Here is a 12385-nt window from a genome sequence, read left to right on the forward strand (position 1 = left end):
AACAACCAAACGTTATGTGACACCATCAGAATGATATTTCAAGACAATTCTCTTGACTTGACAGAGTACTCGTTGTAGTTTTCTGAATCTCATCGGAAATTGTTTCTCGAACTTTTTTTTTGGGGGGGGGGGGAGGGTGTTACATATTGGAAATGTTTTCATGCAGTAACCAACATGACCAATGACTCATGTGTAGGTTTGAAGGTAATTGTACCGAATCTGACATTTTCAGTGGTTACATGCCGAATCCACCTGCAAAAGAAAGTTCACAGAAGTTTTACGTTGTAAAAGCAGTAACAATCTTGCACAGCGCCCTCTATTGAAGAAACAAACCGAACCCCTTAACTCGTTGATGGCATGTATAGGAATTTGCAATGATCGAAAATGCCGGCTGGTTTTCGCCGTTTTTGGGGCGGTTTCTCCAGAAATCTGAGACATATTTCATCCCTGTGCTTATTTTAGGTCGTTTACTTGATGATATGGGTCGTTTATGGTGGTTTATGGTGGTTTGGCTAATTTTGGCTAGTTTGGGTCGTCTCAACCTTTGTCAATAGCATTTTCAAAATGACTTCACATCCAAAGTCTTTTGTTAAAGTTTCGAAATTGATAAAGTGTTGAACTATTTGTTTTTTTGCATGCGTACCAGGCAAAATAATGGAATAATTGAATAACTGTCACACGTGAATGATTTTATATAATCTCCCTTTTTTGCATACTAAACCCCCTTCCTGTACGTCATTTTTGAGTGATCCCGCCTCCCCATTCCTCCGACCCTCCCCGGCCGTAAATAATGGCAGCTCTCCATGGTGATTAAAGCATGCCAAATATTGAGAGCAGAAATAATAGTTTGGTCGCAAAGTAATCTCCGAATTAGCTTGGTTCAAGTCTGTGATTTGTGAATGTTTGAGTGGAGTGAACGCAATGATTTGTATTCTGCTTTCATGTGAAACGCGTGCGTGAGTGGACGCGATGAGTAGGGTGAACGCGATAAGTGGAGTGAACGCTATACAGCGGAGTTTCACCCGGAATCACAGTGAATCACAGTGAATCCGGCAGAAACTAACTCACTACTGCGCAGACTCAAACGTGACGCATTCAATCGCTGGGAAAACCTGGCGTGAGCTGCCAAATTCCGGATAGGTTTTGTACGAAATAGGAGAGACACAAGAGAAACTATTAGAAATAATTTTATTTTTTTAAAATTCACCGACTTGAACCAAGTCTATCTCCGAAAATCAGCTTTTGCGAGTGTCTCTTCATTTATGTGTCATATTAATGTTCATTAAACTTCAGTCTGAAGTTGACAACTGTGTGACAATACTGCAAAAGAATGGACACACTAAACAACTAAAAACATTAACACAGCCCTTGGGGTTCAGTAGTTTCAGAAAGATACAGGTTGGCTCTCTTAGGACACTCAATGATTTTCAAAAGTACCAAGATCTTCAGGTATGCACCACGTGTACTTAAAGCGATGACAACATTCATTTGCACACGTTCCCATATGTCACATGTCATGATATATAATACTGTACTGTAAAGGTGACAACACCATCGTTTTCGGCACGCTTGATCAAGTTTCCTTCCCAAGCAGTAATTCAAAGCAAAAACAAATGTTAAAGGTAAGACAATTTAGCCTTCAGATTATGAATTGCTTTAAAAATTGGACTTTTCGACATTTTTCTTTTTGAAAGTCATATACATGTAGTGACTGTAGATTCGCAGGACCAGAAGTGTAATGGCAGAAAGAATTAGGCCTATACATATAGAAAACTAAACATGTTTGGCAGTGAACCTGACAGAGGGTCAGTGAATCAACTTTGTTAGAATTGCAGATCGCAACATTGTGTGTAATTAGCCGGGAAAAGTTAACGGAGACACAATGGAAAGCAACAATCTTTTGTGACGCAGAAAGAAATAGTTGCCACTCTGGGACTTTGTCCTCTTGCGTTATGGCCATCACAAAAGTGAACAATTGTTTACAATTTTTGTTAATGACTAACAACGCCTCATGACCCCATGTTAGGTGACGTAAAAACAACTCAAAACTGTAACAAGGCCAATTCATAAATCTTTCTTTTTATGTATTGACTTCTATGTGTAAGCATGCAGTGTACCTATTGAAGAGATATTTCTCAAGTGTCCCCAAAGTCCGTATAACTTCAGATATTGTGAGAAATACACGCGTAAAGATCACCTCTTTAAATAACAAGGCACAACACCATCGTATATTAACGTGAACGAAATCATACTGGATGCCCACATATCTTAAATCGACATACTAGTAGGTATTCAATATGCGTTGACATTAATACTGCGCAGTAATTGCCGAAATCGACTTCGTCTTTTAATTTGCGTACGGGAAAGTGAATGAATATAAGATGGTTGGCGGCTATCTAGCTTCGATGGGACTTCAGCTTTCTTCGATGAAGGCGTTGTCGTTAATATGGAACGGTATTGAGTTCTTCACTTTCACAATGAAAAAACGTTTCGCTATTATTTACATCGAAATTCAACTGGCCAGGTGAAGCTTTTAATTAAAAACAAACAATTTAAGGGAAACTATAATTCGAGAAAACCTGATATACACACAATATACAAGTAACGTTTTTGTTTAATAATAATAATAATAATGGTTTATTTCCTTTTCGAAAATGTGTGAAAAAGCACACTCACAAAGACAGTTACATGGAGAAAGTGTTGATATGTGTAGGAAAAACGAGAGTGAAAAATAGTTGTCTTGCAACTAATCGGGTCACTCCCGAATACCTGGTAATTTGACACATTCACTGTATGGGCTGAAATTTATCAATGAATTACATGGAAAATGCGGATCAAAAATTTGCAGCAGTAACTATGGAGGCGTGAAAGCTCTCAGGAAGACAAAAAAGATACACAGCATAAACTTGATAAAAGAAACCGTTTCCAAGTTTCAAATTCACACAAAGGGAATTTATGGAAATAAAAACCAAGGATTAATGTACATCAATGACCAGTGAGACTATTCTGAAGATAATTTTTGTATTCCACTTTAAAGCGATATCTATTGTGTATTTCTCTTATTTCAATGGGTATAGCATTCCAGACTTTCGTTGCAGCATATTTTACAGTAAATTCACCTGCCTTATGTCTAATTTTTGGTATGGCTAGATCGTTACGAACACTTTGTCTTGTACTATATCTATGTTGAATCGGGACAAAAAAGTCTTTAAAAGTATCTGGTAGTCTGTGGTTTAAAACATCATGTACAAAAATTGCAAGCTGTAGTTTATGTTGCTTGAAAACATCTAAAATACCAAGTTTCTTAAAAAGTGGGGACGAGTTTGCGTTATAATCGCTGAAGGTCATTATACGGACCATCTTTTTCTGAACCAGGAAAATATCATTCAAATAAGTAGGATAAGTATTTCCCCACACTTCAAGGCCATACATTATGTGGGGTAAAACAAAGGAATTGTATAACAATACAAGTGTAAATAGCGGTACTACATGACGTAATTTCAGGAACACACCTGTTAACTTACTGATTTTCATTCTTACTTGTACAATGTGATGTTTCCATGATAAATTACTGTCTATAGTTACCCCTACAAAGATGCACTGTCTACTCTTTCTAAAATTTCATTTTCATTCTTAGTGAACCTTCACATATACAATCTTTTCTATTACTTTTTATAATTGCATATTTAGTCTTTTTAGAGTTTATAGTCAGCCTGTTAGCATCGCACCAATCAGTCACAGCAGATAAATTGTTAGTAACCACATTCAAATCAAGTTTACAGGATTTTTGTATGGTGTGAAAAAGATTTGAATCATCGGCGTACAGTCTAAAATCAAGAACATCAGATGAACAAGGAAAATCATTAATATAAATAAGAAATAAAGTAGGCCCTAGGATCGATCCTTGGGGAACGCCACAAGAAATATGTTTTTTACGAGAATGTACGCCATCGATGCTGACAAACTGACTTCTGGAGGACAAGTAATTTTGTATCCATCGCAAAGGTAAGCCTCTGACACCATAGTACTCTAACTTAGACAGCAAAATATCATGATTTATGGTGTCAAAGGCTTTTGAAAAGTCTATAAAAATACCAGTTGTAATATTACCTTTGTCGATTTCTTCCAAAAGATGTTGAGACAAGTTAACTAACGATAATTTTGTGCTGTAATTTTTCCGAAAACCATATTGGTGTTCATATAAACGTTATTCTGATCAAAAAGTAAAGCATCTGTTTGTTAACAATTTTTTCAAAAATTTTGCTGAACACTGGTAATATTGAAACCGGTCTGTAATTACTCACATCATCTGCATCACCTTTTTTGTAAATTGGAATCACCCTTGCAACTTTTAAATCATTTGGGAATTCACCAGTTGAAAATGACAAATTTATGATATGACAGAGTGGTTTGGAAATTACAGAAATTGCATCTTTTACAAGTCTCACACTTATGTAGTCATGACCAGTCGCCCTGTGGATATCAAGAGATGCAACAGTATTGACAACATCACTTTCAGTTACAGGATAAAGAAAAAAGGAAAGCTGAACTGGACTGTGCATATTAGAAGTGAAGTTTGAGTCAGCAGTAACATCTATTTTACTGGCAAGATTTTCACCAATTTGAACAAAGAAATTATTAAAATGTTCTGCTATATCATTCAACTGTGTAGATGTTACTGTATGACATCCAGAATTATCGGTGATTTGATTTGGTACTTTAAGTTTCTTACAAGTCTGTTTGCCCAAAATATCATTGATAACCCCCCACATTTCTTTCGTGTTACTCTTGTTTACCATTAGAAGATTTGCATAATAACACTTTTGGCTCTCCTTAAAATATTTGTCAAAGTATTTCTATATTTCTTATAATTACTCAAGAAAGGTTCTTTAAACTTATTCTTAATTAACTTGACATACAATTTGTGTTTCATACCTATTGACTTACGAATTTCCCTTGTAATCCAGGGTTTGTTCTTACTTTTCTTATTTTTACCCATGGGCTTGAGTGGTGCATGTTTTGAAATGATGCTACAAAATTTGACACAGAAACATTGATATGCAGAATTAACATCCTCATGGCAAAAAACGTCATCCCAAGATTCCATTTCAAGGTCCCTTATGAAATCATTTTCTTAAAATTTGAGAAATCTCTTGAGAGGGAATGACTTGACTCAGAAGATGATGATGTACAAGTATTTTCAAAAATAAGAAAAACTGGAAAATGGTCTGAGATGTCTGCAAAAATTACAACAGCGTCAATATGACTGCTATAGATATTCGTGTAAATATGGTCAATTATGGTTTCAGAAGTTGAGGTAACACGAGTTGGGTGTCTAATAACTTGTACATAGTTTAAACATGAAAGAGTATCTGAGAGTTTATGTGCAGTATTGGAAAATTGATTGATATCGATATTAAAGTCCCCTACTAAAACACAAACCTTGATATTTATGATTAATTTCATAAAAAATATTTTCAAGACCGTCAATGAACATAGCTGTTTCATCATCTGGTGGTCTGTAAACAACACCAACAATGTATCGCTTGCTATTGTGTAACGTTTTTGTTTATTTTAATCTTTCAGCCTACGTATATTTTCGCCGGAGTACTTGTTCTCTGCGCTGTTTTTAGGTCCAACGGCGAAATGCATGGTGAAATTCATAAACAGAAGCCTATCAACGGTGATGGGCCATGCCAGAAAGATGCAGACTGTGAAAACCCTGATTTACCTGCCTGTATAGCGGGATTGTGTGTCCCATGCTCTGCTTGGGAAGGGATTAGACACGAAGACGTTCCCTCTGTGTGTAAACAGAGTAAGTGTTGACCACTGACTTCCTACCTTCTCCATGAAACTTCCTCGCAATGCCAAAGCAAAACACGGACGATAGTTCAGTGGCGCGGTGACGAAAATTTATGACGATTCTCATGCTCGCCATTTTTGACCGCGAGAGGGGGTAACATCATGCAGCTGTGCACGGATACTATTTTGCAGACCTATTGTTTGTTGATTGTGTAATACTTTTACGAATGATAGCCCCCATTGCAGTGGTTTCTTGTCCTCTTCACTACGACATTTCATATCGAAGACATTTTCAAGTAAATGAACCTTTTCCACATCTAACCGTAATACGGTATTAATTGTGATTTGAACAAAAATCAAAGACAGAATCGATAAACCCGTATTGTGCGCATTTTGCCTGAATGTCTTCACGTCATAAAAAAAATTAAGTCTATAAATCTGAAAATTTTACACCTTGGTGTACATGATGAAAAGATATTTGTATATTTCAGTGTGATGGAATAATATTATTTTCTCAAGCACAAAGTGTATATATATGTTTTGTGAAAATCACACACCAACTTTATTTACTTACTCTTTTTGTTCAGATATTGAACTTTTTTGATCGCTTGATGACCAGTTGCAAACAGTTGCAAATCGACTTCTCTTTTTTGAAGCAAATGTGGTTGTCTTCGCGCATTACACAAATCTCCATCGTCACAAGAATATTTTAAGTGGCAAATAGTAACATGAACATTTTCATTTTACAGGTCCACCAAAGGACATCAACCATCTAAACGATGAGCAGACATCACCGATCCCCAAATACAAAGCCCTCTGTCGGTCAGAGGCCGACTGCGCACTTGGTAAATGGTGCCTGCGCAGTGAAGGCTATTGTCAGGACTGCGCTACCCTGACTTCAGACAACCTTAAAGACGTATACAAACGAGAGTGCAAACGTAAGGTTTTTTGCATAATCATATTTATGAATATGTTTTGAAGAACGCTTACACTACACTACAGCATTTTTACAGTTAGCTTATAAAAACCAAAGACCAGCATTGGCTTTTCGTCTCTTGAATTTTAATATTTTTAATAACAATCAACCAAGGAATCCCCTTTGAAGTTACAAATTATTCCCTAACCCAAACCACCAATGCTTTTATTCATGCAACGGAAACTATGAACACCATGACGTTTGGAAATTAAAAGAACATTTATATTATATATGAATAAAAGGCGAGATGAATATTTGGGCCTAGGCTTCTGTAAGAATTCATACGCCTTTACCCGCCACACACATAATGGGAGGGCACTGTATTGTGGGATGTTCTCGTAATCTGCATTATACAGGCACGTATTTCGAGCAAGATATTTCTTTCACTTTTGCTAACGTGGTTCATATCATCTTTGTTTATTATCCGGATTATTGCAGTTTCAACACAACCCTGGTATTGATTTGCTGTACGTATACATGCGATTTCTATGAAGAAAATGATCTACCAATATATCGAGGCAATTGATTTTCAAATACATATCATAGTTATCTCATTTTAGAGTAGAATGCGCTTCGAAAGTGAGAGACTTTAAAACTTTTGCTCAAACTTTCCTCAATGAAACTTTCAACCATTCTGTTCCTAAATCAAGAATAAAAATAATGGGTCACCCGCAAATATTGTTACCAGAGAAACAGATTGCCTGATGTGTACCGATATTTGAAATTCAAAATGGCCAACATCCCTGCTTTAACTCTATGGAGTAAATAAATTTGAAACTATCAGTCCCTGACGCCTTCTACCTTAATCATGTTTGAGACTCACTTTACATAGTGATTACATTGATATTTTGCTCGGTGTCACTGATTTATGTAAATTCTCCACCACTTAGGTTTCATAGAATCCCTGGAAAGCAAAGCTAGCCATTATCATTTGATAATTGGTTGTGCCGTTGGTGGCAGCTGTCTGTTAGTACTGGCACTGATGATAACTATCGTCGCCTTGAGACATAATAAGAAAGGTAATGTATATGTTGTACTGATGTTGTGAGTAATTTGCAGTCGACTTAGTTGGATAAGAACGCAAAGTCCAGAGTTATACGATGGGAATTTATGACTTATGAGACTCACAAACTGTTACATTCAGGTGTTGCACAGGCGGAGTTACATCCACGGGCGCCCCGTAAGGCGAGCGCCTACTGTAGTATGGTAAATAATACCAAAGGCGCTCAACTTTCCGAGCATATGTGGATGCATCTAGCTTCCCTCTTGCTTAAATGATTTCCGGATTAGGCTACCAATGATTTAGTCATACTTCTGAACGTATGCATGCATGTATGCGTTCAGAAGTATGCATGTTTGCATGTGTAGTGTATATATATATATATATATATATATATTATAAAGATGTCAATACATGAACATTCGCTTGTTTGATGCGTCTTCATGTGATAAGGATACACAAAACCTGAAAACAATGTACATACTAATGTTAGTTTTAATACTCTAACGCATTCTCTCCCTGTAGGCAAAGTTCCTCGAGGACCAATTGCGTGTGAGACGGGATGCACTCCGGAAGGCAGTACGCAAGGCATTGATGCACTGGACAATGAATCTCGCGAGAAACTCGTTCATGGTGACGCTGTTGTACCTGGTGAAAACAGAAATTAAAATAATTCGCGTACTACAATCAGGAGCACAAACGTCAATTCTTAAGGCAGAAGTACAGTTTGCAAAAGGATAACAGTTTTATGTTAACCTGAAAAATTGATGGCTAAATTTATAACGTTCTTGAGGTTTTTATTTCTTTGTCAGTGGCAGCATATTTTAATAACAGGATACTCGTGTTAACGCTATGATCTAGTAATGACCTGGAGCACATGGACTTCCAGGCATTGATGACACCTTAAGGGGCAAGTGGCTGTAAGTGTTGATAATATCTTCACTGTTTTTGTTATGTATGTCAAATGCTAGTTCATGTTCTACTCCCCAAAGCATTCCCATATACTTATTATTTAGATTGCCATTGCGTCTTCTCGTATAGATTGCGCTGTCATTGTTTACATTTGAATTGTAGTCTAAACAGAATTCCCTTGTTAATAACAGCAATGCAGATTACACTTGTACAAGTGGAGCTGACAAACTGAATACTGTTTTTCTAAACACGTTTTTGGGAGTAGAAAAAGATACTGTAGTTGATACTAAAGACAAAAATAGTGAAAAACTCATCAAAAGCCACAGCTACTGGTTCTTTATTGGTGACCGTATCGGGAAACAAACGCTTATCTCCATGTTTGAAGCCTTAATGGCCGATATTACAGGATGAGTCATATGTATAATATTGACCATTCTAATTGTGTACACACAGTGTCAATTTTTTATTGTACTTTTATCTTTTATAGTATCCAGTTTGAAGTGTAATATTTCATGTAAATATAGGAGAAAAATTATCGTTTCAGGGGGAGTGTTGTGTATATAGGACGATAAATCTTATCGTCCTATATAAGACTTGTATATTCGGGAGGTCATTTTCATATGATCTTATTCACTACCGTTGCCTCCCTGGGTCGAACTAATAGCTAAATGACATAATTATCATATTTTAAGAAACGATGTTTTTAATCAGTGTATAAGGCCTACAGTTGTTGAAACTTTAATGACAACCGCAAAGTTAACCCTGATCGTTCACTTTTCTCCGTTACATATTGTCAAGATTCGGAGACCTGTAGAACAGTAAAAGCAAAAGACAAGTTTAATTTTCATGTAAATTTATACTAGTCAGTTGGGTAGTTATTGCATCACCTAAATATGAGGTACCTGTCGATTCTTGGTGTGTTTAGTCACTTTAGGTTATTTCCTTTCATGTTATTAGTTATTTCCAAAATATTTCCAAGGAGCACACTGCAATTATATTATTTGTGATATAGACTAAGACACATGGATTTACCTATGAATGGTCTATCTAGAAAGCATATTATCGTAGGCACAAGTTCAACCCAAAAGCTGCAACCGACAGCATTTTCAGTAAGCTTGTTTCTGTGTCATAACCAGTTCATGAATTGAAGTGGATGGACAAGTCAAATGTCTGGGCAAGTTTGCCAGGTTTAGCATTACATTTAATGCGAAAGGGGTAAAGTGCACATTTATCAAGGCACAGTCATTTTGAATACATCATTTTGAAATGATTTCCAGTGTTCGGGGTTATTTAATCTACTACAATGGTGAAAGATTGAAAATGATTGCCCCAGTCAACCCCTTGATAGAATGTGAAGCATTGACGCATATGAGCATGAAAATGTGAGAGTCTTGAAAGTATTGAACTCATTGACAGTGAACTCTGGCGTATGAAATTGGCAAAAGATCTGTTTTTGACTGAAAAGACACAAGATCAATTTCCTGGTGACTTTTTCTCAAAATAAAGAGACTTTTAGAGAACTGGAAAACTAAGGATGCTGTTAAGATGTTAGTTGGAGGTCGAAAACTATGTATAACATGTATGCATTACAAGACAAGACAAGACTAGTAAAATGTGAAATGTAAAACACTAGAAAGGTTCATAAAAGCTAAAAACAAGCCTGGTTGCAGTCTTTTCATTTATGTTATCTTCTTTTTAGCTGGGATTGGACGAGTAACTTTGTGAGCCTTACCATTACAACAGTCACTTGAATTTGCATTTGCTTCAAAGCTATCAGGATGCGACAATGTGACTTGGGAGGATGCAATGTAATCTTTAAGTAACGCATTATGTAATTTTAAAATTACACATCGGGATGTATAACATCGTAATGGACAAGGACACAGGATGGACGAACGTGTAAATTTCATGTAAGTGTACCTTCGTAGACAGCGTACTAACGTTTTGATTGATGTCAAATAAGTAAGAAAATCAAGGAGAGTTTTGAGAGTCAAAACGACAGCATCTCATCCAATGCCATAAGCTGCACATAACTGAAAAATTAATACATCATTAGAGAAAGTAAGACACTTAACTCTGACACATTCATTCGAGATTGCTTTGTATAAATCTGAATAAAAAATGTATTCTATGACTAGTCTATTGTTGGAAGTGATTTATTTTTTTCGGTGTCATTTTGTTTGACTGGAAACATCTTTCTTCAAGAGAGCAATAAATAATAAAAGTTATTAAATAAATATTTGAAGGTAATAGGGCAAAAACTCAACATTAAAAAAAAAGCGATAGTAGTGAAAGTTATCGTCAAAATACAAATATTGTAAACAATCACTTATCCGAACGGCCTTTTTAAACAACGATGTGAAAACATTAATAATAAATTTTTAGTCTTTGATTGTAGTTCTGAATGTTTATGTAGTCCAATGCATTTATAGCTTTATTTGAGGGTAATGTAATTTATCTTCCTTATAATTATATTTAAGCGTATTATCGGCCAGGATTACCGAATTAGTCTCTAAAATTGAACGCTTACATGTCAATAAAAGCACATCGCAACCTCTTTGGGAACTCTGAGCTGTTCCTGTTTCTAAATTCGGAATGTCGAGAAGTTAGCTTTGTAGCACAGAGCAACTTTTGAACACTCCGCGAAAAACACAATTCAACAATAACAATTACATTTATAGTAAAATAGTTCTGGTCGTGGATTATCATTTATTTGACATTAATGGTGATTGGATTCAGTTTTAATTGTCCATGAAAAAAATGTGACGATATGCGTGAAAGCATGTCAGCAGCCGAAGTAGAATTCTATGGTACTTGAATGGAAAAATCAGTAAGAAATGATGCTGTCAGTAGCAAATACATGTTGATTCAAGTGTCTAATATTAACATGAATACTTAAATGTCAAAACTGATGATATCATGTAACACACCATAATCGTATGGCAAATTTGCCGATAAGTATTCACATTTGTGGGTAATATATTTGAGCCGCATTCGTCGAAGATGAAGCCATCATATTTATATGCTAATTCGGCTTTAAGGTTAAACTTAATTAATGTATGCTTGAATTATCGTATACACTATCGACAAAGTTTTTGATCAGAAGTATCTAACCTCGTATTTTTACCAACGTAAGTATTACCCGACGATGGAAAAATAATCGCAATCATACCCATGAATAATCCGATAACACTAGGTCTAGCTTCGTGATACAATAGTTATAAACATAGACACACAACAGCATAGAACAGACAGTGGAGCAATGGTTCACACAACAAAGTCAAATTCATGAAAGAAAAGATATATAGACCTCTATGACACCTATACTTGAAATTCCAATTTGGAATTGCCAATCTGTATATTCCAATTATTCCAACTTCGGGGACCATTCAATTCAAGTTTTGAACCATTCCAAGGAATAATTCCATTTCTCGTCGGATAGTGTGATGGTGGGGCTTACTTTGCGTGCAGATGTACCGTTATAGGAAGATTCGTCCTGGCCATTTTTTGCAAAATCATCTACCTGAACAGACGGTAAATGCAATTGCCTCCGTTTATATCTAAATACACTTCTTTATTTCGAGTTTCACAATCGTCTAGCCCTACTCTAGGAAGTCAAAACTCAGTGGAAGCCGGGTGATTCAAAGAGCAAATGCATGCCTTGTAAAGGTACTGTACGCTCTCTGGCTAGGGTG

At 36.1% G+C, this 12385-nt stretch overlaps 1 protein-coding gene across 1 annotated transcript; it reads left to right on the forward strand.

Annotated features, from left to right (window-relative positions):
• Window positions 1–1504: 1504 nt before the first annotated feature.
• LOC139151340 (uncharacterized) lies at window positions 1505–10827 on the forward strand. The gene is made up of 5 exons (XM_070724045.1): window positions 1505–1622; window positions 5587–5815; window positions 6552–6740; window positions 7669–7797; window positions 8304–10827. Exons 1-5 carry the CDS (start codon window positions 1614–1616, stop codon window positions 8444–8446), a joined length of 699 nt encoding a protein of 232 aa, XP_070580146.1. The 5' UTR covers window positions 1505–1613; the 3' UTR covers window positions 8447–10827.
• Window positions 10828–12385: the final 1558 nt, after the last annotated feature.

This window comes from Ptychodera flava, chromosome 15 (assembly GCF_041260155.1).
Source record: "Ptychodera flava strain L36383 chromosome 15, AS_Pfla_20210202, whole genome shotgun sequence".
Taxonomy (NCBI): Eukaryota; Metazoa; Hemichordata; class Enteropneusta; family Ptychoderidae; genus Ptychodera; species Ptychodera flava.